Source organism: Adiantum capillus-veneris, chromosome 24, assembly GCF_014529385.1.
Source record: "Adiantum capillus-veneris isolate H3 chromosome 24, ASM1452938v2, whole genome shotgun sequence".
NCBI classification, from domain to species: domain Eukaryota; kingdom Viridiplantae; phylum Streptophyta; class Polypodiopsida; order Polypodiales; family Pteridaceae; genus Adiantum; species Adiantum capillus-veneris.
The window spans coordinates 30,285,740-30,313,251 of NC_140954.1; the positions used below are offsets into that span (position 1 = coordinate 30,285,740).

Consider the following 27,512-nt stretch of genomic DNA (forward strand, 5'->3'; position numbering starts at 1 on the left):
AGCAGACACAGATGGAGGCTCCAGCTCCGCCACAGAGGGACTCTACCGAAGCCCCCTCGCCCAACTCCGCTGAGCCCACCATTGACTTGCTCTTTCACCGACAGAGCAAGCGAGCCTAGCTGCAGAGGTAGAGCGCTTGCAGGCGACTTCTGTTATCTACAAGATTCCCGGTACCCGACGCAGCAGAGGAGAGCTGCGTGACCTTCTCCAGACCCGCCTACTTGCATAGGTGGGCAAGATCTTGGACGTACAGATACTCAGACGAGGCTACTATCAGATTGAGTTTGAGACCTCTGAGATGGCGTCCAAGGTCATCGCCATGAGTTCATTAACCATCCGAGCAGCTCGAGCCCACTTCCGACAGTGGAGACATGGTTTTGACCCTGCTTCGGATGTTCCGGTAGAGGAGGCAGACATCCTGATCTTCGTTTGCTTTCCCGGTTTGCGGAGGGAGTACTTACCACTTTTGTCCAAGATAGGCTCAGTGATTGGGACTGTCCTGGAGGCACCTCACACGGCAGCCTCAGTAGCTACCAAGGCGGCCGGCATTCCCTCAGTTCGTGTTTTGGTTAGGGACACTCACACGCTCCCGAAGGTCATTCTTCTGCCTCGGGTGAGTGGGGGTTGGTTCAGACAGAGCGTGGAGTATTTGGGTCTCCCGAACCAATGCTTCATTTGTCGACAAATGGGCCATCTCGAGAAGGCCTGTCCACGGAGGAGGCCTTGACCTACACCACAGACTTAGCCCCAGACTGTAAGGGCTGGTGTAACAAACTTGGACACTCCAAGTCAAGATTCAACCGCGACAGCACCTAATAACCACTTCAAAACAATTCACAGATCACAATAGATTTGCACTGGCCCGGCGGAGTTCCGTGCCTAGAGATATTGGCCCCAAAGACTGGCGCCCCTTTCGGTATTTCTTTTTGTATTAATCAATCATCAAAGTACAAGAGAGCGGATAGGGTTTCACTCTCAGACTCTGCGTCCAGATGCTCTGAGAAGTGAGGCCCTCACCACTAATTTAAAGGTTACAAGGGATGCCCAAAAGCAGAGCCCCAAAAGCTTTTAAAATCAAAAGCATCAGTTCTCTCTCTCTCTTAGAGAGTCTTTTCTCTTTTTTTTAATAAAAAAAAGCAAAAGCAAAATTCGCGTCGCTCATCGTTTTCCAAAAAACAATTTTTTTTAAAAAAAATAAAATAAAAAAAAATAATCCGCCTCCGCGATTTCCGGAATTTATGGTTTTTGGCAAAAATTAGGGTTTGCAGGAATTTTAGGGTTTCTGCTATCCGCCACGTCATCACTTTGTGACATACCCCCCTCTTGAAAGCATTGTAATCGACCGCGATTACGCCTGCAAAACCGACAAAAGCCATAAACCGTCTTAGCAGACACTGACTGTTAGTACCTACGTACTAGGAACACACATCTAGCACATGTACAAAATCGACAGTCACATCACATGACATCACAGGACATCACCAGACATCACAGGACATCACATGACATTCAACATTCATTCGGATCTTAGACCATGATTTATCGGCAATGTAGCTAGCAATCACATCTAGGTCCAATCGGGACCTCATCGATGTCCGATTGACTAACCCCTATTGCAACCATGTCTATTCGAGATCAATCAGACCAAAATGCTGCAGTCATTTCGGCTATCAGTTCCTGCACTCACAAGAAGTCAAGAACAAATCAGTATCATAATCAGGAATTCCATTTCATAAAGTCATCCAGCAGAATACTGTCAGCTCTCAGTATCCCTGAAGCTCAAAGAGACATCAGTGACTTTAGTATCAAAATCGAGGCATCTGTTGACAAAGGAGTGGAGCGACTCCCCTCTTGTGCATCCCACTGCACCAGATCTTCGGCCAAGCTGAGTTTCTGGGTTCCGTTTGGAGTAGACTATGCTAAACCAAAACATCGAGGTAAAGTTTCACAATCCGAGGAGTATCTGCTAGGTCCTCCTCCTCCATCCACTTCGCATCAAATGCAGGAAAGTTCTTGAACTTAACCAAGAACCGCCTTCGGACTTTACCTTTCTTCGTATCATTATGTGCCAAAATCTGTTCAGGAACAAGGATCTCCTCGTTTTCTTCCACTTCGGGTTGCTCATCAGGCTCCCCATCATCAGGTACATCACCCTTAACAGGGTTCAAGAGACTCACATGCAATGCATTATGAATCCTCCAAGTATCTGGCAGGTCCAATCGGAAGGAGACATCATTTATCTTGTCAGTAATCTGGAAAGGTCCGTAGTATCACATACTAAGCTTTGGAAAAAGCCTCTCCTTTCCCTTTTTTTTTTTCTTAGGCGTGCCTTCTCAAAAGTAAGAGCACCCAATCATCCTCCTTCAGTTTCCAGTCGCGACGATGGCGATCCGCTGCCTTTTTCTGTCGTTCTTGAGACTTCTGTAAAGTCTCGTGAACCTTGGCAAAAGCCGTATCCAAATCTCGCGAATATTCATCCGCTTCAAATTTCTAATCTTTCGTGCTCAGGAAGGATGGAACCTTCGCAGCAGTTTCAACAATCTCTCATGGCGTCTTCCCCGTCGAAGAGTGTATCGTGTTATTGTAGGCAAATTCCACCAAAGGTAAGTTCTTTTCCCATTGAGTCTTCTGATGCGAGATACAAGACTTCAATAAATCTAAAATCACTGAATTGGCAATCTCAAATTGCCCGTCAGTCTGCAAGTGGAACGATGACGAGAACTGCAACCGCGCCCCAATGTTCTCCCAAATTGCCTTCCAAAACAAACTCATAAATCTGGGGTCTCTGTCGGAGACAATCGTCTCAGGCGTGCCATGTAATCGGAAAATCATCGTGATCATTCTGTATTCTCGGGAGATAAAAAAATGAAATCCATTTCAATATTTTCCCAGGGGCGGGTGGGTGGGTATGGGTAAAGGCTGTAACAATCCCTGTGCCTTATGCCTGTCAAACTTGACCTTCTAGCATACCAAGCAACTGCGCACAAACTCTTCCACATCCTTCTTCAGTCTCCGCCAAAAGAAATCTCTCTCTACCCCTTTCATGGTGGTAGCAATGCTGCGGTGACCTGTAAAAGGTGGACAGTGGCAATCAGTCATAACCTTTTCCCTCAACGGCTGTGTAACGCACAACATAGTCTTTTTCATCAAGTAGCCTTCCCGAAGGGAGTATCCAGCTACTGTCTCCCCATCCCGTATCCGTGTGAAAATATCTGCAAAATCTGTATCTGTGGCACACCGATCGACCATATCCTCGAAGCTCCTATGATGTATCGCGGAAATAGCCAGAACCAACGGTTTCCGAGACAAAGCATCTGCCACCACATTCTTCTGTCCCTGCACATGGACAATCTGGAAGTGAAACTGTGACAAGATGTTCGCCCACCGCATCTGCTTTTCCGAAAGCTGCTTCTGTGACAAGAAGTAGCGCAAACTCTGATGGTCTGTAAAGACAATAAAATCCGCTCCGAGTAGGTAATGCCGCCACTGAGTAAGAGCATGGATAACCGCCAAAAGCTCTTTCTCATAAATCTGTGCTGTCATCTCCGGCCTAGAGAACAAACGGCTCTCGTAAGCTATGACATGGCCTTCTTGCATCAAGACCGCACCCAGACTACGACCACAAGCATCACAATATACTTCGAATGACTTCTGCAAGTCCGGCAAAGTCAAAATAGGTCCCGTAGTCAATTTCTCTTTCAATGTCTGAAAGGCAGTCACCTCTGTGGGTCCCCACGAAAAAGGTACTCCTTTCTGTGTCAAGATATGCAAAGGGGAAGTAACCTCTGCAAACTTTCGTATGAACCGCCTGTAGTATGAACATAGTCCCAAGAAGCTTCTAACTTCATGGACATTCCTCAAATCGGGCCAATCACGGATAGTCTCTATCTTGGCCGGGTCCATTTGCACTCCTGTTGTGTTGCTGACACAATGTGTCCCAAAAAGTGTATCCATGGTAGGAAAAAAATTCACTTTTCTTTGCATTAATCACTAGCGTGTGATCTCGTAATGCCTAAAAGACTTGAAGTAGATGATCTCTGTGTTCTGCCTCATTCTTCGAGAAAACAATGATGTCGTCAAAGAAAGTGCCAACAAATAGCCTGTACTCTCGAAAAATCCTGTCCATCATCCGGTTAAATGTCGCAGGAGCATTGGTTAAGCCAAAAGGCATCACCAAAAACTCAAATAACCCAAAAGTCGTCCGAAAAGCTGTCTTGTAGACATCTCCTGGCGCTATCCTGATCTGATGATATCCACTCTTCAAGTCAATCCTGCTAAAGCACGAGGATCCCTGTAACCTGTCGAGTACATCATCGATCCTAGGAATCGGAAATCTGTTCTTGATGGTGATTTCGTTGAGAGTGCTATAATCGATGCACATTCTCCAAGATCTGTCTTTCTTCAAAATCAACAACACTGGAGAGCAATACGGTGAAGTACTAAGCTGGACAAGACCCTTTTCCAAGAGGTCTTTCACTGAGTTCATAATCTTTTCATTCTGTACTCGGCTCACACGATAAGGTGGCCGATTCGGTGGCCTGCTTCTAGATATCAGATCAATGGTATGATCTTCAGGCCCTCTCAAAAGCAATCGGCATGAGTGTGGAGAAAAAAATCTTGGCGTTCTTTTCTTCAGGTCAAAACATATTCAACTTTTATCCATCGTTCAGTTCTCCCAAAAAAAATGAGTAAGAAAACTGAAGTTCATCAAGTACAATCTCTAAGCCCTTCATTTATCAAAGTCGCTTTCTCGGCCCGGTAGTCAACCACGGCGTAGTTCTTGTGGTACCAAGGGATCCCGAGTAGAACGTCACTCACGTGCCCTGAACACTCCTGTCATTGCAAACGAAGTTTGCCAATGCTCGGTGTAATGGCAACATCCCATCCGGGTGCCAGTCGAACTACCTCCGCCAATGGCGTCAATCTGTCGGGCGCAGTTCCAAATCGAGCCGCCAATTCCAAGTGAAAAGAAGTTGGCCTTGGCTCCTTCAAAAGAGCTTCCTGATCCTTCACTTTGCCCTGAAAGCGGCAAAGTTTGTACTTTCATTCATTAGATTCGGTGCAAGTCCCACGCCATGTGGTACCAGTTCTGCTTTTCTATCTGCCTTTTCTGCCACATTCCTCAGCTGCTCTCGAACTCTCAGACCTGTCATCGTCTTTATCATTCTGTTCTTTCTGTGCCTTATCAAGGCACTTCGCGGAGATATGTCAATGTTCCCCGCATCCAAAGCACTTCCCCTCTCTGATGAAGCGAGCTCTCTCCTCAGGAGTAAGCTTGGGTCGTGCATCCTTTTTTTTTCTCTGGGTTCCTCTTTTTCATTCTACTTTCATTCCCAGATGTCTGTTCGGCTCCTTGTGTCATGGCCTCATTTGTGGTATAGGTCAGATTGCCAGAGTGAATGGCAAAGCCCCGCTTCGCATGACTCATCAACTCCTGAATAGAAGCTGACTTTTGTTCCAAGCAGTGATCTCGGATCTCTGTAGGTAGACCCAAGGTAAACCGCTCAATCTGTTCTCTGAACGAGATCTTCTTGAATGAAGAGGCGGGTGGAAAAGAGCTCCAGAATCTTTCACAATAAGAATTCACTGTATCGCTCTTGGTCATCCGGAGATGGTTCCAAGCAGCTCGTATATCTCGCTCAAACTCTTGAGTCAACCAAGAAGAAATAAAAAGCCTCTTGAATTTCAGCCATGTAACTGGCACAGTCTTGCTTAATAGAAGCGTGGACCACCAAGTACGAGCATTCCCCTCAGAGTAAGAGGCAGCTCTCCGAATCTTGGAGTGCTCTGAATAGCGTCCTCCCGCGAAAGCGATGTCAAACTGCTGTATAAGAGACAAAGCCTTCGAAGCATCTGAGTATCCTGAAAAGTATCAAACTTGATCGAGTGGCCACCTTCCTTAAACTCTCAGACTTTCTTGCTGTTATCTTCGAGAAAGTCATACTGGTTGGTTTTGTAAAAATTCTTCTTGTTCGCATAAAACTTTCCGTCATCGGAATCTGAGCTGTCTGTAGACGAGTCCTCAGTAGAACTGTCAGTCTCTGGGCGAGATGTAGCCTTCTTTGCCTTTTTCTTGCCCGTTCCGAAGCTTTGTGTCTTGCTTCGCTTTTTGCTTTTTTTCTGTCTTCTTCGCTCTAATCCGAGGAGCTAGAAGAACTGTCAGAAGAAGAAGAAGAAGAACTGGGTACTCCTTCAAATCGAACACGCTTCTTCCGTTTCTTTGCTTTGTCGAATGTCGACTGACGACCCAAATATCCCGGGAAGTCAGTACCTTTGTTCTGCTTTTTGCCGTGCTTTTTGCCTTTCTTTTGCACGTCGAAAAGCTGAGCAATCCGTGCATCAACCACGTTCTCCAGTTCCTTCTTCGTAGATTTCTTGGAGACAGAAGGTTTCTTGAGAGCGGGTTTCGGGAGTGGTGTTGTGGTTCTCTGCCACTCCATCTGTACCTCTTTCAAAGAGGTCTGGTTCATATATTTTACCATCTTCGGGTCCTTGGCAAAATTGAGCATCATCTTTGTTGCATCGCCAATCAATTGACGACGCTCCATCTTTGTTTGCTCCGCCTGAGTAGGCTGAGGCGGGCCATACTCTCTGTCTGAATCTTCGTTGTGATCCCAGCCCGCATCTCCAGATGCAGAGGGAGTCGACTGATCATTGCCTGAAGCCATAGGTGCCGCGGAATTTTTTTTTTCGGGGATCGGATTTCCTGTAGAAGAGAAATCGGCCGTGCTCTGATACCACTGTAACAAACTTGGACACTCCAAGTCAAGATTCAACCGCGACAGCACCTAATAACCACTTCAAAACAATTCACAGATCACAATAGATTTGCACTGGCCCGGCGGAGTTCCGTGCCTAGAGATATTGGCCCCAAAGACTGGCGCCCCTTTCGGTATTTCTTTTTGTATTAATCAATCATCAAAGTACAAGAGAGCGGATAGGGTTTCACTCTCAGACTCTGCGTCCAGATGCTCTGAGAAGTGAGGCCCTCACCACTAATTTAAAGGTTACAAGGGATGCCCAAAAGCAGAGCCCCAAAAGCTTTTAAAATCAAAAGCATCAGTTCTCTCTCTCTCTTAGAGAGTCTTTTCTCTTTTTTTTAATAAAAAAAAAGCAAAAGCAAAATTCGCGTCGCTCATCGTTTTCCATTTTTAAAAAAAAAATAAAAAAATAATCCGCCTCCGCGATTTCCGGAATTTATGGTTTTTGGCAAAAATTAGGGTTTGCAGGAATTTTAGGGTTTTTGGCAGAAATTAGGGTTTCTGCTATCCGCCACGTCATCACTTTGTGACAGCTGGCCAGTAGCCACAGGCCGAGACACAGCGCACTCATGCAGAGCCTCCCTCCGAGCCTGGGGCTCCAGCTGAGGAGGGATGGCAGCAGGTCTGTGGTCGACGACGGCAGGGGCCATAGCGACAGCCTGGCACTAAGAGTGGTCCTCAGGCGCCTGCCCTGCAGAGCGGTGGGTTCCCACGGGAAACCGTTTCGGTCCTCTTGAGCAGGATGAGGTCCCTGCTCCAGCCCCCACCTCAGCTTCTGTCACAAAGTGATGACGTGGCGGACAGCAGAAACCCTAATTTCTGCCAGAAACCCTAATTTCCGGAAATTGCTGAGGCTGAATTTTTTTTTAAAAAAAGAAAAAAGAAAAAAAGAAAAATGATGAGCGACGCGAATCTTGCTTTTTTTTATTTATAAAAAAAGACAAAAGATTCTCTAAGAGAGAGAGAGAACTGATGCTTTTTATTTTAAAAGCTTTTGTGGCTCTGCTTTTGGGTATCCCTTGTACCTTTAAATATGTGGTGAGGGCTTCACTTCTCAGAGGATCTGGACGCAAAGTCTGAGAGTGAAACCCTAACTACTCTCTTGTACTTTGATTTGATTAATATAAAAAGAAATACCGAAGGGGCGCCAGTCTTTGGGGCCAATATCTCTAGGCACGGAACTCCGCCGGGCCAGTGCAAATCTATTGTGATCTGTGAATTGTTTTGAAGTGGTTATTTGGTGCTGTCGCGGTCGATTCTTGACTTGGAGTGTCCAAGTCTGTTACAGTGGTATCAGAGCACGGCCGATTTCTCTTCTACGAGAAATCCGATCCCTGAATTTTTTTTTTCCCGCGGCACCTACGGCTTCAGGCAATGATCAGTTGACTCCCTCTGCTTTTGGAGATGCGGACAGGGATCACAAGGAAGATTCCGGCGGAGAGTACGGCCCGCCTTGGCCTACTTAGGCGGAGCGGCGAGAGATGGAGTGTCGCCAGTTGATCGGCGATGCAACAAAGATGATGCTCAATTTTGCCAAGGACCCGAAGATGGCAAAATATATGAACCAGACCTCTTTGGAAGAGGTACAGATGGAGTGGCAGAGAACCACAACACCACTCCTGAAACCCGCTCTCAAGAAACCTTTTGCCTCCAAGAAGTATACAGAGAAGGAACTGGAGAACGTGGTTGATGCACGGATTGCTCAGCTTTTCGACGTGCAAAAGAAAGACAAAAAGCTCGGCAAAAAGCAGAAGAAAGGTACTGACTTCCCGGGATATTTGGGTCGTCGGTCGACATTTGACAAGGCAAAGAAACAGAAGAAGCGTGTTCGATTTGAAGGAGTACCCAGTTCTTCTTCTTCTTCTTCTGACAGTTCTTCTAGCTCTTCAGATTCGAGCGAAGAAGACAAAAAAGGTAAAAAGCAAAGCAAGAAACAAAGCTTCGGAAAGGGCAAGAAGAAGGCTACATCTCGCCCAGAGACTGACAGTTCTTCTGAGGACTCGTCTACAGACAGCTCAGATTCCGATGACGGAAAGTTTTATGCGAACAAGAAGAATTTTTACAAAGCCAACCAGTATGACTTTCTCGAAGAAAAAAGCAAGAAAGTCCGAGAGTTTAAGGAAGGTGGCCACTCGATCAAGTTTGATACTTTTCAGGATACTCAGATGCTTCGAAGGCTTTGTCTTTTATTCAGCAGTTTGACATCGCTTTCGCGGAAGGACGCTATTCAGAGCACTCCAAGATTCAGAGAGCTACCTCTTACCTTAAGGGGAATGCTTGTACTTGGTGGTCCACGCTTCTTTTAACAAGAGTGCGCCACTTAAATGGCTGAAATTTAAGAAGCTTTTTATTTCTTCTTGGTTGACGCAAGAATATGAACGAGATGTACGAGCTGCTTGGAACCATCTTCGGATGACCAAGAAAGATACAATCAATGCTTATTGTGAAAGATTCTGGAACTCTTTTCTACCCGCCTCTTCATGCAAGAAGATCTCGTTCAGAGAACAGATTGAGCGGTTTACCTTGGGTCTACCTACAGAGATCCGAGATCACTGCTTGGAACAAAAGTCAGCTTCTATTCAGGAGTTGATGAGTCATGCGAAGCGGGGCTTTGCCATTCACTCTGGCAGTCTGACCTATACCACAAATGAGGCCATGACACAAGGAGCCGAACAGACTTCTGGGAATGAAAGTAGAATGAAAAAGAGGAACCCAGAGAAAAAAAAAGGATGCACGACCCAAGCTTACTCCTGAGGAGAGAGCTCGCTTCATCAGAGAGGGGAAGTGCTTTGGATGCGGGGAACATTGACATATCTCCGCGAAGTGCCTTGATAAGGCACAGAAAGAACAGAATGATAAAGACGATGACAGGTCTGAGAGTTCGAGAGCAGCTGAGGAATGTGGCAGAAAAGGCAGATAGAAAAGCAGAACTGGTACCACATGGCGTGGGACTTGCACCGAATCTAATGAATGAAAGTACAAACTTTGCCGCTTTCAGGGCAAAGTGAAGGATCAGGAAGCTCTTTTGAAGGAGCCAAGGCCAACTTCTTTTCACTTGGAATTGGCGGCTCGATTTGGAACTACGCCCGACAGACTGACGCCATAGGCGGAGATAGTTCGACTGGCACCCGGATGGGATGTTGCCATTACACCGAGCATTGGCAAACTTTGTTTGCAATGACAGGGGTGTTCAAGGCACGCGAGTGACTTTCTACTCGGGATCCCTTGGTACCACAAGAACTACGCTGTGGTTGACTACCGGGCCGAGAAAGCGACTTTGATAAATGAAGGGCTTAGAGATTGTACTTGATGAACTTCAGTTTTCTTACTCATTCTTTTGGGAGAACTGAACGATGGATAAAGGTTGAATATGTTTTGACCTGAAGAAAAGAATGCCAAGATTTTTTCTCCACGCTCATGCCGATTGCTTTTGAGAGGGCCTGAAGATCATACCATTGATCTGATATCTGGAAGCACGCCACCGAATCGGCCACCTTATCGTGTGAGCCGAGTACAGAATGAAAAGATTATGAACCCAGTGAAAGACCTCTTGGAAAAGGGTCTTGTCGAGCCTAGTATTTCACCGTATTGCTCTCGAGTGTTGTTGGTTTTTGAAGAAAGACGGATCTTGGAGAATGTGCATCGATTATAGCACTCTCAACGAAATCACCATCAAGAACAGATTTCCGATTCTTAGGATTGATGATATACTCAACAAGTTACAGGGATCCTCGTGCTTTAGAAGGATTGACTTGAAGAGTGGATATCATCAGATCAGGATAGCGCCAGGAGATGTCTACAAGACAGCTTTTCGGACGACTTTTGGGTTATTTGAGTTTTTGTTGATGCCTTTTGGCTTAACCAATGCTCCTGCGACATTTAACCGGATGATGGATAGGATTTTTCGAGAGTACAGGCTATTTGTTGACACTTTCTTTGACGACATCATTGTTTACTCCAAGAATGAGGCAGAACACAGAGATCATCTGCTTCAGGTCTTTCAGGCATTACGAGATCACAAGTTAGTGATTAATGCAAAGAAAAGTGAATTTTTCCTACCAGAGATACACTTTTTGGGACACATTGTGTCAGCAGCAGGAGTGCAAATGGATCCGGCCAAGATTGAGACTATCCGTAATTGGCCCGACTTGAAGAATGTCCATGAAGTTAGAAGCTTCTTGGGAATGTGTTCGTACTACAGGCGGTTCATACGAAAGTTTGCAGAGGTTGCTTCTCCTTTGCATACCTTGACACAGAAAGGAGTACCTTTTTCGTGGGGACCCACAAAGGTGACTGCCTTTCGGTCATTGAAAGAGAAATTGACTGCGGGACCTATTTTGACTTTGCCGGACTTGCAGAAGTCATTTGAAGTATATTGTGATGCTTGTGGTCGTAGTCTGGGTGCGGTCTTGATGCAAGAAGGCCATGTCATAGCTTACGAGAGCTGTTTGTTCTCTAGGCCGGAGATGACAGCACAGATCTATGAGAAAGAGCTTTTGGCGGTTATCCATGCTCTTACTCAGTGGCGGCATTACCTACTCGGAGCGGATTTTACTGTCTTTACAGACCATCAGAGTTTGCGCTACTTCTTGTCACAGAAGCAGCTTTCGGAAAAGCAGAAGCGGTGGGTGAACATCTTGTCACAGTTCCACTTCGAGATTGTCCATGTGCAGGGACAGAAGAATGTGGTGGCAGATTCTTTGTCTCGGAAATCGTTGGTTCTGGCTATTTCCGCGATACATCATAGGAGCTTCGAGGAAATAGCCAGAACCAACGATTTCCGAGATACAAATTTTGCAGATATTTTCACACGGATACGGGATGGGGAGACAGTAGCTGGATACTCCCTTCGGGAAGGCTACTTGATGAAAAAGACTATGTTGTGCGTTACACAGCCGTTGAGGAAGAAGGTTATGACTGAATGCCATTGTCCACCTTTTACGGGTCACCGCGGCATTGCTACCACTATGAAAGGGGTAGAGAGATATTTCTTTTGGTCGAGACTCAAGAAAGATGTGGAAGAGTTTGTGCGCAGTTGCTTGGTATGCCAGAAGGTCAAGTTTGACAGGCATAAAGCACAGGGATTGTTACAGCCTTTACCCATACCCACCCGCCCCTGGGAAAGTATAGCGATGGATTTCATTTTTGATCTCTCGAGAAGACAGAGTGGTCACGATGGTATCTGGACTGTTATTGACAGATTTAGCAAACAGGCTCATTTCATTCCAGTGAAGAAAACAGTCAAGCCGGATCACTTAGCGAGACTGTTTGTGGCCCAGATTTTCAGATTACATGGCATGCCTGAGATAATTGTCTCCGACAGAGACCCCAGATTTACGAGTTTGTTTTGGAAGGCAATTTGGGAGAACTTTGGCACGCGGTTGCAGTTCTCGTCATCGTTCCACCCGCAGACTGACGGGCAATCCGAGATTGCCAATTCAGTGATTCTAGATTTATTGAAGTCTTATATCTCAGATCAAAAGACTCAATGGGAAAGATATTTACCTTTGGTGGAATTTGCCTACAATAACACGATACACTCGTCGACGGGGAAGGCGCCATTTGAGATTGTTGAAGGTGCTGCGAAGGTTCCACCCTTCCTGAGCTCGAAAGATAAGATCTTTGAAGCGGATGAATATACGCGAGATCTGGATACGGCTTTTGCCAAGGTTCGCGAGACTTTGCAGAAGTCTCAAGAACGATAGAAAAAGGCAGCGGATCGCCATCGTTGCGACATGAAATTGAAGGATGATGATTGGGTGCTCTTACGTTTTGAGAAGGCATGCCTACGAAAGAAAAAGGGAAAGGAGAGGCTTTTTCCAAAGCTTAGTATACGATACTACGGCCCTTTCCAGATTACTGAAAAGGCATGCCTACGAAAGAAAAAGGGAAAGGAGAGGCTTTTTCCAAAGCTTAGTATACGATACTACGGCCCTTTCCAGATTACTGAAAAGATAAATGAAGTCTCCTTCCGACTGAAACTGCCAGATACTTGGAGGATTCACAATGCATTTCATGTGAATCTCTTGAAACCTTTTAATGGTGATGTGCCTGATGATGGGGAGCCTGATGAGCAACCCGAAGTGGAAGAAAACGAGGAGATCCTTGTTCCTGAACAGATTTTGGCACATAAGGATACGAAGAATAAGGGTAAAGTCCGAAGGCGGTTCTTGGTTAAGTTCAAGAATTATCCTGCACTTGATGCGAAGTGGATGGAGGAGGAGGACCTAGCAGATACTCCTCAGATTGTGAAACTTTACCTCGATGCTTTTGGTTTAGCATAGTCTACTCCAAATGGAACCCAGAATTCAGCTTGGCCGGAGATCTGGTGCAGTGGGATGCACAAGAGGGGAGTCACTCCACTCCTTTGTCAACAGATGCCTTGATTTAGATACTAGAGTCACTGATGTCTCTTTGAGCTTCAGGGATACTGAGAGCTGATAGTATTCTGCTGTATGACTTTATGAAATGGAATTCCTGATTATGATACTGATTTGTTCTTGACTTCTTGTGAGTGCAGGAACTGATAGACGAAATGACTGCAGCATTTTGGTCTGATTGATCTCGAATAGACATGGTTGCAATAGGGGTTAGTCAATCTGACATCGTTGAGGTCCCGATTGGACCTAGATGTGATTGCTAACTACATTGTCGATAAATCATGGTCTAAGATCTGAATGAATGTGGAATGTCATGTGATGTCCTGTGATGTCGTGTGATGTGACTGTCGATTTTGTACATGTGCTAGATGTGTGTTCCTATTACGTAGGTACTAACAGTCAGTGTCTGCTAAGACGGTTTATGGCTTTTGTTGGTTTTGCAGGCGTAATTGCGGTCGATTACAATGCTTTCAAGAGGGGGGTATGTCACAAAGTGATGATGTGGCGGACAACGGAAACCCTAATTTCTGCCAGAAACCCTAAAATTCCTGCAAACCCTAATTTCTACCAGAAACCCTAATTTTCAGAAATCGCAGAGGTTGAAATTTAAAATAAAAAAAATAAAAAAAAATGGAAAATGATGAGCGATGCGAATCTTGCTTTTTTTTATAAAAAAAGAGAAAAGACTCTCTAAGAGAGAGAGAACTGATGCTTTTTATTTTAAAAGCTTTTGGGGCTCTGCTTTTGGGCATCCCTTGTACCTTTAAATACGTGGTGAGGGCTTCACTTCTCAGAGGATCTGGACGCAGAGTCTGAGAGTGAAACCCTAACCACTCTCTTGTACTTTGGTCTGATTAATATAAAAAGAAATTCTGAAAGGGGCGCCAGTCTTTGGGGCCAATATCTCTAGGCACGGAACTCCGTTGGGCAAGTGCAAATCTATTGTGATCTGTGAATTGTTTTGAAGTGGTTATTTGGTGCTGTCGCGGTCGATTCTTGACTTGGAGTGTCCAAGTCTGTTACAGCTTCACCCTCGACAGCCCCTCCCCCCCCCCCCCAGAGTTCCCTCCCTCTTCATCATCCTCCCCCCCCCGCCTCGTGCTCCCGCCGCCTCCTCCCCCCGCCCCTCTACCTCTGCTGCTCCCCCCCGCCCCTCTTCTCCAGCTCTTACCCCTGCTTCTACTCCCCCCCCCTCCTGCTCCAATTCCATAGCCGACCCAGGGGGCAGGGCCATCTCCGGCTGCTAGGAGATCTCTTGGCAGCGCCTTTGCCCCGAGTCGCTTGGCGAGAGAGGGACAGCCTTTCTTTGCCCTTTCCGAAGCTTCGCTTTTTGCCTTTCCTGTCTTCTTCGCTTGATTCAGAAGAGCTAGAAGAACTCTCAGAAGAAGAAGAAGAAGAACTGGGTACTCCTTCAAATCGAACACGCTTCTATTGTTTTCATGCCGACGCAAATGTAGACTAACGACCCAAATAACCCGGAAAGTCAGTTCCTTTCTTCTGCTTTTTTGTCGTGCTTTTCTGCTTTATTCTGCGCGTCAAAAAGCTGAGCAATTCGTGCATCAACCACCTCTTCTAATTCTTGCTCTGTATAGATCCTTGGAGTAGGAGGTTTCATCAGAGCCAGTTTGAGGGTGGTTCTGTGGTCTGCCGCCACTGTGAATGCACCTCGTCGTCGCAGGAGGTCTAGCTCATAAATTTTGCAAATTTTGTGTCCTTCGCAAAATTTAGCATCATCTTTGTTGCATCGCCGATCAATCGTCGACGCTCCATCTCTTCGATCTCCGCCTGAGTAGGCCGAGGCGGGCCGTACTTCTCGTTGTGATCTCTTCCCGCATCTCTGGATGCAGAGGAAGTCGACTGATCTCTGTCTGAAGCCATAGGTGCCGCGTAAAAAGGGATCAGATTTCCCGTAGGAGAGAAATCGGCCGTGCTCTGATACCACTGTAACAGACTTGGAGTGTCCAAGTCGAGAATCTACCGCGACACCACAAGAAAAGAAAAAGGGAAAGGAGAGGCTTTTTCCCAAGCTTAGTATGCACTACTACGGACCTATCCAGATAACTGAAAAGATAAATGATGTCTCCTTCCGATTGAAACTGCCAAATACTTGGAGGATTCGCATGTGAGTCTCTTGAAACCTGTTAAGGGTGATGTGTCTGATGATGGGGAGCCTGATGAGCAACCCGCAGTGGAAGAGAACGAGGAGACCCTTGTTCCTGAACAGATTTTGGCACATACGGATACGAAGAAAGGTAAAGTCCGAAGGCGGTTCTTGGTTAAGTTCAAGAACTTTCCTGCATTTGATGCGAAGTGGATGGAGGAGGAGGACCTAGCAGATACTCCTCGGATTGTGAAACTTTACCTCGATGTTTTGGTTTAGCATAGTCTACTCTAAATGGAACCCATAAATTCAGCTTGGCCGAAGATCTGGTGCAGTGGGATGCACAAGAGGGGAGTTTTTTTTTTTATAGAAAAAGATCCTTCTATTAGTTAATGAAAACTGCCCATAGGGCTACATCCACCTCTGCAGGAGAGGGCTACAACAAGCATGATGGGGAGACTCTCCCAATGAAAAAACAACATATATACAATGGGGCTAAATCAAGAGATGGGAGGAGGGAAAAGCCACACATGTGGACAGTAGTGCCATCTGAGCACCCCCTGGACCATGGTGTATAAAGGCCCAGGGCGCCAGAGTCGAAGGAAAGCCTCTCGGCGCTCCCGCATGCGGTCGGAGCTGCCCTGTAGTCCCTCAAGCTGTCCTCTGAGAGTATGGATCAACTCTAGCCAAAAGTCACGAACAGTCTTTGCCGGTGGCACAGGGCGAGCCTCAAAGATGCGGAAACAGCGGGCCCTCCAGATGAACCAGAGAGCTAAGCCACTGATGAGCTCCCAACACTCCTCCCTCTCACTGCTCCACTCTTGTGGAGTAAGATCTGTAACAGGCTGGAGTGTAGGTCGCCCCCCTTGTATCACTATCATCCTGCTGGTGGAAGATAGCTCAAAATGAAGTGCCGGGCCCGTGAGGGTGGACCAAGCCACTGCCCCCCAAGTGTACTGTCGAGCCGTGGAGAGGGCAGGCATCAGCCGAAGAACTTGTAGCCACACCTGCTGGGCCGAGGGACAGTCCCAAAGACAGTGACGCTGACTCTCCACCAACTGGTCACAGGCTGTACATGCGGCCGAGAGACCACTATGCACAAGCCAGCTCCCAACTGCTGTGGCTCTGTGTGCAACCAACCACTGGAACAAAGTGACGCGCCTCGGCTGTCTGGAGTCCCACAGCCTCTGCCAAAAAGCTGTCAAGAACTCAACTGTGGGGCCCTCCTCCTGCCAATGACGTGCTGCAGCGGGGCGGGCCTCTCTCTGCGCTGCAAGTATATGACGTCCTAGCCGAACAGTGTACTGAAAGAAAGGGACTCCTGGGCGGTTTGCAGAAGAGAAGGGGTCCCTCCATAGCCACTCACCAGGATCCCACTGCACTCGTGCCAATGGACAACACTCCCAAGCCCATAGCCTCCAGTGCCCTGTCTCAAGAGCTGCTGGGTCAGGGTCTATGACGCAAGTCCTCCCACAGATGCCCACAACACGGATCCTCTGGAAGCAGCACTCTGCTACCTGCGGGGCCTCCACTGCAACTCGCTGTAATCGTCCCCCACCTTGAAGCTCGAAGAACAGGGCTGGGACAGTCTCTGAATAGGCCCTGACTGAGATGAGAACCTCCAGTCGTGTGAAGGCTCCCATCCATCGGGGTGCTATTGGCTCGAGAGGTGTGAGCCACTCAGCGGGAACTGACTTTGAGATGTCCTGACACATGCTCTGAACCCCTCTCATGCCCTGTAGCTGGACAGCTTGTACCTCCTCTGACAGACCTGTGAACTCCTGCCAGTCACCTAGAGAGCACGCTGGACCTGCTGCCATGGGACCCCAAGAAACATGAGGCCTACTCCCAACCAAGTGGCCTCTCTGGGTGCTAACCATGGGGTTCCAGACGAGGGGCTGCCGTAGGCGCTCCTCCGTGCATGTCGGCTGTCTCTGCTCTAGGCCACGTCGTAAGAGCTCCCAAGAACGAAGCAAACTCACAGCGAATCGGTCCTCGAGTCTCCTGCTCAAACCAACTCGGCGCATCTCTGTAAAGATCCATCTGGTCAAAGGTTGCCAAGGGCCTCGTGATTGAGGGACCCTGGCACGAAGCCTCTGCAACAAGAACTCCTTCGAGGGCTCCTCACCTGGAAGAAGTCCTCTGACTATGAACTTCCCAAGAAGGGCTCTGCTCTGCTGTGCTGGATCAATGATCCCAAGCCCTCCCTGAGAACAAGGAAGCGTGATGACCGACCAAGCCACCTTGGCTCGGGCCATCTGAGTGTCACGTCCTAACCAAAGGAAGTTCCTGATCAGCCTCGCTACCTGGCTGATACAAGAACTCGAGAAGATCCAGCAGGAAGTGATATACCACATAGTCGCCAACAGCACCTGGTTGGCAACTACTACTCTACCAGCCAGCGAAAGTCGTGCTGAGCTCCAATGTAACAGCTTTCTACTGATGGACAGGAGAAGAGGAGCAATCTGCTGCTCGGGAGACAAGTCCAAACCAACCTGACAACCCAAGTACCGAACTGCAGTCCCTTGGGGAATCCACCTGAAACCCTCTCCTGGCATCCAATCTGGCACAAGAGCACTACCAACCGAGAAAGCCACTGTCTTTGTCCAGTTGATCAGTGCGCCCGATGCACAGCAGAAGGTCTCCAGAGCCTGCCCACACCTGTGTAGATTGGCCTCCTGGCCCTAGTACAAGGCTGAATCGTCGGCAAATTGAGCATCCAGAAGCTCATCTCCCCGTATAGGGAGTGCTAAGCCCCTCAAACCAACCTGCTGTGACACCAAAAATCTGCTCATCGCCTCCGCATAGAACAGAAAGAGAAAGGGGGCTAGAGGACAACCGTGTCTGACCGATCGTGTGAGCATGAAGCGCTCACCTCTACCTCCTGCCAAAAGCACTTGACTGTGAGCCTGTCTGTACAAAGCTGACACCCCTCTGATCCAAGCATCTGAAAAGCCCATCCTGCGAAGCGTGCCCTCTAGAAAGTCCCAGTCAACTCTGTCGTATGCCTTCTCAAAATCGAGAAGAAGAATCACAAGGTCCTCCCCACGGAGACGTGGCAGGGCAGAAGCCTCCTAGAAAGTGAAGATGTTGTCAAGGATACTACGTTCCTTGACAAAACCTGTCTGAGTCTGATGAATAAGGCTCTCCAAAAGTGGCTGAATCCTCAAACTCAGAGCCTTGGCAAGAATTTTGTAGGCTGAGTTGAGGATGGTGATAGGGCGCCACTGTCGAATCTCATCCAAGGAGCCACCCTCCTTTGGAATGAGGTAAATCAGGCCCTCACTCATGCTATCCGGCATCACTCCTGTGTGCAGAATGTACTGAAAGGCACTACAAAGATCTGGGCCAAGCAAGTCCCAGTACTCCAAGAAGAAGCTGGGAGTTAGCCCATCCTCACCGGGACAGCTACCACGAGGAAGGGCCCTAAGAGCCGTGTGCAGCTCCTCAAGCTGAAGAGGTATCTCTAGCCTCTGGTGCATCTCCTCAGTCACAAGACAAGGCATCTGTCCCCAAGCCTGCTCCCTGCATGCATCCTGTCTCTCTGACTGAGGCTCAACCGACAGTAGCTGACGGTAAAAGTCAGTAGCAACTGCACGCATATCCTCAAGCTCACAAACAACTGACCCATCGGGTCTCCTCAGCTGTTTGACCTTGGCATGCGAGTGCCGAGGTCCCACTGTCTCAAAAAAAGCACCTGTCACTCTGTCACCTACCTGAGCCCACTGAGATGCCTGTCGGTGAAACGCAAACTCATGGTGCCTCTCCTCTGTGCAAGCAAGCTCCTGTCGAGCCTGCTGTAGTTGCTCCTCCAACCATGGACTGTCTGGATGCTGCTCCTGCATCCTCTGTAGTGAAGCGATGCCTTGTCTGAGACGCTACTCCTCCTCTCTCGCTGCAGCCCGTCGAGCCAAAGACTCCTGGAGAAAGAAGTGGCTAAGCTGAGCTAGGCCTGAGGCCACTCTGTCTGCCGGTAGAGCCTGGCTGTCCATGCCCTCTGTCCAAAGAGCCTCGACCCTCTCTCTGAGTGCTGAGTCCAACAAGACCCGCTCTGGGATGTGAAGCATCGTGCTCCCACTCCTCTGCCTGTCTGCCACTGTGAGGATCACTGGTGCATGGTCCAAGAAGGATGTCCCTGCCAGGATGCCCACTGATCCCCCCATGTCACTGAAGTGGTCACTAGTGTAGAAGCGATCTATCCGCGATAGATTCACTCCTCCCACTCTGCAGTCCGATCTAGAGAAGGCAAGACTCTCTGAAGGCCTCACAAAGCCTGAATGCTGCCATGTATCCGAGACCCTCAAAGTCATACACAACCTCTCCCAAGCTGCTAACTCGACTCCATGCGCAGTAGCATGGCTGCCTCCGATCCTGTCAGAGGGGTCCTCCAACATGTTGAAGTCCCCTCCTACACACCAATGGTCAACCTGTGGCAGAGACTCAACAATCTGTGACCAAAACTGTGCACGAGCACTCGCCACATTGGGCGCATAAATGTTCAGGAAGCCCACAAGGTCACCCTGAACCTGCAGAGTGATCCACTGAGCCCTGCCTGGCACAATAATCCCTCTGCCCACAATGGCCTGCTGTAGTGAGTCCGCAATAGTCATACATACCCCACCCTGGATGCCTCCAGGTCCAAAAGCAGCTGACCAAAAGGTATCATAACGTCCACGCAAAATCTGACCACATCGCCGAATGCGGCTCTCAGACAAATGGTGCTCCTGAAGCATAAGGAGATCAATCTCTCCTCCCACAAGGCACTGCTGCAGTTCCTGACGCAATCGGCCCCGCTGTCGCTGAAACTGGGGCCCACCTAATCCCTGCACATTCCACGAGACGATCCTCATGGGGAGCGAGAGAGAACAGATGCTGCCGCAGCAGCAAGACGGGCTATCTTCGAGGCAGGCTTCGATGGGGAGTAATCCGTATCCGAGCGTCCTCTAGATAGGCGAGCCTGTAGTGAGTGTCTGGCCCAAGCCCAAGCAGAGCGAGCCATGCGTAAAGCAACCTCCTCTGTCCAGGAGTCCTCATGTATGTATACATAGCAAGGCAAACACTGCGTATCAGCAAAAAAGTATACCACAATGTGCCTACATCCTTCTGAGTCTGGGGGTGTCACCGCAAACTTGGCCAGTGGCCACAAAGTCTGCAACAAATCTGTAACTCCAAGTTCTCCCATGTGGTGAGAGAACTCGAGAACCTGTGTATGCAACCATCCCTCCACTGAGTCGAGGGAGCACTCTGTCTCGGTCCTACCACAGAGGGGAAAGGAGAAACCAACTGCCGAGTCCAAGGCCTCTGTCCCCCTAGCGGCGAGGAACAGAGCGTGGACCCTGAAGCAGGTTGCATCGTGGTCTGCTGCGGAATTGCCGAGAAAGCGAGTGAATCCGTAATCGAAGAAATCCCAGCGGCGTCGGAGGTCAATGCTCGTTAGACCACGAGGGATAGCTGCAAGGGAAGATGTCTGAATCTGCAGAGTGGGCCGCAAGAAGGGCTGACCCTCTCTCGCTAGGCGACTCGTGGCAAAAGCACTGCCAAGAGATCTCCTAGCCGCCGGCGAGGGACCAGTCTCCTGGGTCGACTGAGGTACTGGAGCAGTAGGAGGGGGAGCAGGAGTAGGGGGGGGCAGAGGAGAAGAGAAGCGGGGTGGGGCGACAGAGACAGAGGGGCGAGGTGGGGAGTGGGCGGGAGCATAGGGTGGGGGAGGGGATGAGGAGGAAGAGGGGAGATCTGGAGGTGGGAAGGCTGGCGAGGGTGAAGCGGAGGTGGAGGCTGGCGTAGGGGACTCCTCCTGCTCAAGAGGACCAAAGCGGTTCCCCGTGGGAACCCACTGCTGCTGAGTAGGCACCTGAGGGCCACTCTGCGTGCCAGGCTGTCGCTGTGGCCCCTGGCGTCGACGGCCACGGGCTTGCTGCCACCCCTCCTCCGTTGGAGCCCCAGGCTCGGAGGGTGGCTCAGAATCTGTGCGCTGTGTCGCTGGTTGAGGTTGCGGCCCAGCCTTGGCAGACTGGGGCTGAGGCTGAGATGCAGGTCGAGGCCTCCTCCGTGGACAGGCCTTCGCTAGGTGGCCCATCTGTCTGCAAATGAAGCACTGGTTCGGGAGACCCGAGTACTCCACACTCTGTCAAAACCAATCCCCACTCACCCGAGGCAAGAGGATGACCTTCGGGAGCGTGTGGGTATCTCTGACCAAAACTCGAACTGAAGGGATGCCAGCTGCCTTGGCAGCTATTGATGCTGCCGTACGAGGTGTCTCCAGAACAGTCCCGATGGCGGAGCCAATCCTGGAGAGAAGTGGAAGGTACTCCCTGCGTAAACCCGGAAAGCAGACTGAGATGGGGATGTCTGCCTCCTCTACTAGCACATCCGAAGTCGGGTCAAAACCATGTCGCCACTGTCGAAAGTGGGCGCGTGATGCTCGGATAGCCAGTGGACTCATAGCTATGACCTTGGAGGCCATCTCAGAAGTCTCGAACTCGATCTGGTAGTACCCCCGTCCGAGGATCTGAACATCCAAAATCTTGCCCACTCGTGCGAGAAGGCGGGCCTGGAGAAGGTCTCGCAGCTCTCCTCTGCTAGGACGGGTGCCGAGAACCTTGCAGATGACAAAAGTCGCCTGCAAGCGCTCTACCTCTGCGGCAAGGCTCGCTTGCTTTGTTGGTGAAAGAGCAAGTCGAATGGTGGGCTCAGCGGGGTCGGGCGAGGGGGCTTCAGGCGAGTCCCTCTGTGGCGGAGCTGGAGCCTCCATCTGTGTCTACTGCTCAGTCGAAGAGGCGGACGGAGAAGAACAATCTGCAACCGAGGACGTCGAACACTTGTCCGAAGAACAAATGTTGCAGAGCCAGGCGCAAAGAAACCTTCGGGGATAATGCGGACAAGGGGGGGGGTGGGGGGGGGGGGGGGGGGGGGGGGGGGGCGGGCGGGCTAGGGGGCAGGGGGGGGGGGGGGGGCAGCAGGCAGGGTTGGGAGGGGGAGACAGCGCTAGGCGGGAGGGGGTGGGGGATGCAGCGCGAGGGCGAGGGGGGGGGCAGCGCGAGGGCGGGGGGGGGGGGGGCAACGCGAGGGGGGCTGATGGCAGCGCGAGGGCGAGAGAGAGAAGGGGGGTGAGGGGAGGCGATGGCGCAAGAGGGAGGGGAGCGTGCAGCAGCAGCGAGCCAAATCGTCTATCAGCAGAGACTAAATTCACAAGAGGGGAGTTACTCCGCTCCTTTGTCAACAGATGCCTTGATTTTGATACTAAAGTCACTGATGTCTCTGTGAGCTTCAGGGATACTGAGAGCTGACAGTATTCTGCTGGATGACTTTATGAAATGGAATTCTTGATAATGATACTGATTTGTTCTTGACTTCTTGTGAGTGCAGGAACTGATAGACGAAATGACTGCAGCATTTTGGTCTGATTGATCTCGAATAGACATGGTTGCAATAGGGGTTAGTCAATCGGACATCGATGAGGTGCCGATTGGACCTAGATGTGATTGCTAGCTACATTGCCGATAAATCATGGTCTAAGATCCGAATGAATGTTGAATGTCATGTGATGTCCTGTGATGTCGTGTGATGTGACTGTCGATTTTGTACATGTGCTAGATGTGTGTTCCTAGTACGTAGGTACTAACAGTCAGTGTCTGCTAAGACGGTTTATGGCTTTTGTCGGTTTTGCTGCCGTAATCGCGGTCGATTACAATGCTTTCAAGAGGGGGGTATGTCACAAAGTGATGACGTGGCGGACAACAGAAACCCTAATTTTTGCTAGAAACCCTAAAATTCTTGCAAACCCTAATTTCTGCCAAAAACCTTAATTTCCGGAAATCGCGGAGGTTGAGGAAAAAAAAAAATGATGAGCGACGCGAATTTTGCTTTTTTTATAAAAAAAAGAGAAAAGACTCTCGAAGAGAGAGAGAGAATTGATGCTTTTTATTTTAAAAGCTTTTGGAGCTCTGCTTTTGGGCATCCCTTGTATCTTTAAATAAGTGGTGAGGGCTTCAATTCTCAGAGCATCTGGACGCAGAGTCTGAGAGTGAAACCCTAGCCACTCTCTTGTACTTTGGTCTGATTAATATAAAAAGAAATTCTGAAAGGGGCGCCAGTCTTTGGGGCCAATATCTCTAGGCACGGAACTCCGTTGGGCAAGTGCAAATCTATTGTGATCTGTGAATTGTTTTGAAGTGGTTATTTGGTGTTGTCGTGGTTGATTCTTGACTTGGAGTGTCCAAGTCTGTTACACGCCCCTTTTGGTTTTTTTTTTTGTATTAATCTATTGCAGAAGTACAAGTGAGTGGGAGGCTCTCACTCTTAGACTCTGCGTCCAGATGCTCTGAGAAGTGGGAGGCCTGCCCACTTATTTAAAGGTTACAATGGATGCCCAAAAGCAGAGCCCCAAAAGCTGAAAATTAAAAGCTATGAATTTAAAAGCTAGCCTCTCACAAGGCTTAGTGAATTTAAAGCAAAAGCTCTCTCTCTATTGCCTTGCGTAAATAAAGGAGGCAGATTGCGTTGCTAAAAGCAAGTCCAAAAGCAGTGCTTTTACGTACAGCTGTTGTCGCAAAACCCGTCGCAAAACCCGTCGCAAAACACGGGCGTCCGTACAACAGGCCACATCAACAGTGCGTCCGTATCTGCCACGTCAGCATTTTCTAGCGGGGGGCCAGTCTGCTGCCAGTCGAGGACTGCTCCATGCCAAGAGGGTGTGTGTGTGTGTATTGGGCAGCCAACAGCCACGTCACCAGTTTGTGACACGGCCTTTGTCTGTTTTGTAGGCATAATCAAGGGCGATTACAATTCTTTCAAGAGGGGGTAGACATATTGATGACGGGGTAGAACGCAAGATGATGACGTGGCAGAATAGTATGGACAATGATGTGGCTAACTGTAAGGATTTCGGAGATTTGCGTTGACAGTACTGACGTGGCAGCCTGTATGGATTTCCGCAAATTGCGTTGGTGCTTTTTTTATGGCAGATTTTGGGAATGAGTTGTTTTTGGAACTCATTGCTTTGAGTTTAATGCTTTTGGGGCTTTGCTTTTAGCAACCCTTGTAATCTTTATGAGTGACCCAAGGTGGCTCACTTCTTAGAGCATCTGTACACAGAGTCTAAGAGCGAGCACTCGCGGGAGTTGTACTTTGCTCAAAGATTAATATAAAAAGAAATACCGAAAGGGGTGCCAGTCTTTGGGGCCAATACCTCTGGGTAGAGAACTCCACCGGGCTGTGTCGACTCTCTCTCTCTCTCACTCCATTAAAGTTAAGTGATTATGAAGTTTCTGTTTGTGACCAAACCTACTTTCCCAAGGCATCACTAATGTGACTTAACACGAGTCTGAGAACTATCCAACATGTGAGAACCAACTTTCCCAAAGGCATCGTGAGAACTGTCCAAAATCTATAAAATTGCTAGCCTCCACCAATGTCTGCTCTTGTAAGGTATCATAGATGATCTTCTCTGCTCCTATAAAATAAAACCCTTATCCTAAAAAGGATAAAATGGCCAAAACAAGCATGAGATATGGTAAGTGTCTGTGCAAACCCTAAGTGTGCTTGAAATCCTTGTCTCGTAGGAGTATAGGTGGCCAACTCACAATCAACAACAGATGTTGAGAAGCAGCTAATAAAAATGGAGGAATCATGAAAAATCTGGAGGAGAAGAAAATCCTAAAGAAATATGCATCAAACCCATAAAACAACCATTCGCATAGAACCAATTGTAACAATCTATTGATGTGGCAGTAGTTGAAGATCAAGAGGGTTTAGGACTTGAGAATACTAACCCTAGCCGACTTGCTGAAGACGGTTGACGGGCCTAAACCCTCAACTGAAGACTAGAGGTTAGGATTAAAAATCCTAGCGCTACCAACTTGCAGGATCTCGACTGAGGGGCCTAAACTCTAAAAAGACCCGGCAAAGGACTAATTGCGTGGAGCAAATGACGTGGTAGATCAGCCCGCAAATTGCAGAGAATGACGATGACGTGGCAGCGCTATATGGCCAGCTTTTTGGGCATGGGCTTTTGGTTGTGTTTCTTTTCATAGCAACTGCTTTTGGAGAGGCCAAGGGCCTTAAAATATGTATGCAGGGCACTCTCTCTGGCATTCCACCTTGCGGGGAAGCATAGCAGAGTCCCCAGAACTTGTACCTTGCTGGAGCAATTTTCAATAACGCACTTGATGAGACAATCGCAACCGCAATTGCAACTGTAATGGTAAAAATCAACAGGTATATTGTAATACGTAGAAATACTGAAAGGGGCACCAAGGTTTTGGGCCAGTGTTGTTTGAGAGTGGAACTTGGCGAGTATTCAAGAGAAAATTGTGATTGAAATTATGTGATTGATGTATGGCTCCGACCTTCGTTTGGGAGGAATATTGAAGAGAAAAATGTGATTAAAGATGTCTAGCTCGGGCTTTTTCTAGGAGCAGTATTCATGTTAGTGTTGTAGTACCTCTAAATGACGCAAGCTGCGGTGTGGGGAGCGTTTAGTTGTACTTGGAACCTCCAAGCGATGCGGATTGCAATTTGGGGAGCGTCTGGTTGTAGCAGGCCCTTAAGGCTCATGGCTCGAACTTCTGCTACTGAGGGAGCATTGATTGGGGGGTCGTTAATTTCTCATGGCCTGGGAGCTCGGTTCACAAGGGGAGTGTTCGTTGGCGACTTTATGTTTTTATGTCATGTACTTACATCTGTAATCGTTTGTGTTGCATCGTGATGTGTCAACCATAAATTTTTCCATATTGGGTGATATTGCCGGGGTATGTAATACTAGTGCATCAAGACACCCCTTTAAAGATCAGTGCGGTTTGGCTGTGATGGCTAACGTTGTTACGCCAAAATATCAAGAGCTCCAATACGGAATGAGAAAATTGATAGACCCTCCAGTTTTGAATTAACTAGATTGAGTTATGCAGGTCTAATTGCGGATGATCACTTTTCTTTTAAGAGGGGTTGTGTTGTGTCACAATCTAGTGACGTGGCACTACCTAAAGATCAAGAGGGGTCAGGACTCCAGAATACTAACCCTAGCCGACATTTTGAAGACAACCAAGGGGTCAAGAAGACGAGAGGTTAGGATAAAAAATCCTGACCCTGCCATCTCAGCCAAGGGGTCCAAACCGTAAAAAGATCCATCAAACGACCAATTGCATGGAGCAGATGGCGTGGTTGATTAGCCCGTGAATTGTGGCAGCGTTGTAAGGCCAGCCTTCTAGGCGTGGGCTTTGGGACCCGATGCTTTTTGTTGTGTTGCTTTTCATAGCAGTTGCTTTTGGAGAGGCCAAGGGCCTTCAAATATGTATGGAGAGTAGAGTCCTAGAATTTGTACCTTGCTGGAGCAATATAAAGAAATACGCACCAAGGTTTGGGGCCAGTGTAGTCTAGGAGTGGAATTCTCCCTCTCTTTTTCTGTTCAATTGTTTTGAAGTGCTAAAAGTCTGTTCCAGTTTGTTCTTTCAGTTACGTGGTGCCCTCCCGTTTCGCTAGTATTCTCAACAACCCCTTACTCTGCTCTACCAGAGTGGTGTTTGCTTATGTATTGCATAAACATACAACAGATGATGATCATGCAAATTCTCACCTCTAGACTGTTGACGATTTTCTAGTGATATGGGTGGTGGTAGATCGATGTGTCTTATAGAGACATCACAACTGTGTTTGTATGCAGGTTTCTGCTGCTGCAGCTCCCCCTGCACTTGATCAACTCAGCCAAAAATTTCCAGGGTAATTCACTCTTTTAGGCAGGTACAGATGGCATTATTAAGAGCTTTAGCTAACAGCGACTGTGTTGCAGACTGAAAATTTACACAGCAACGGTTGATGATGAGGTCTCTGAAAAAGGGTAAGCTGTGCAAATTTTTCATCATGGTTTAGTGCAGATCATCGTATGTTGATGACTGGGTTATGAGATTTTTTTGCGAAAAAAAATCACATAGAAATAAAGAGTAAACATACAAATGACGATTATGTCAAACAGGTAAGACCACATCTTGTTTTTCAGACTCTCAGACCTCCCAACATACCAATCGGATTAGATACAAGAGGCTTACAAGGCTGCTCATGTTGTGAAGAGGAATCTCATCTCTATCAGAGCTATCAACAGGGGAAGAAACTGGGGGGCATCCCATCAACCCTGGTAGGAGGAGGTACCGCTACTGAGGAAGAGGAAGAGAACCCGGGGGGGGGGGGGGGGGGGGGGGGGGGGTTTCTATTAGGTTTAAGCCTATCAAACTCTTTAATGTTGCGGATAGCGTGAAAATACAATGTAATTGAGCAGGTTAA

General features: G+C 48.3%; 1 protein-coding gene across 4 annotated transcripts in view; it reads left to right on the forward strand.

Annotated features, from left to right (window-relative positions):
- Positions 1 to 27,512, forward strand: part of LOC147426155 (uracil phosphoribosyltransferase-like) — a 34,287-nt gene that overhangs the window by 6,249 nt on the left and 526 nt on the right. For all 4 annotated transcript variants that reach the window (XM_086497877.1, XM_086497875.1, XM_086497876.1 and 1 more), the window contains 2 exons: positions 26,899 to 26,954; positions 27,025 to 27,072. In XM_086497877.1, coding sequence (XP_086354003.1) covers positions 26,899 to 26,954; positions 27,025 to 27,072 — 104 coding nt within the window. The remainder of the gene's footprint in view (positions 1 to 26,898; positions 26,955 to 27,024; positions 27,073 to 27,512) is intronic.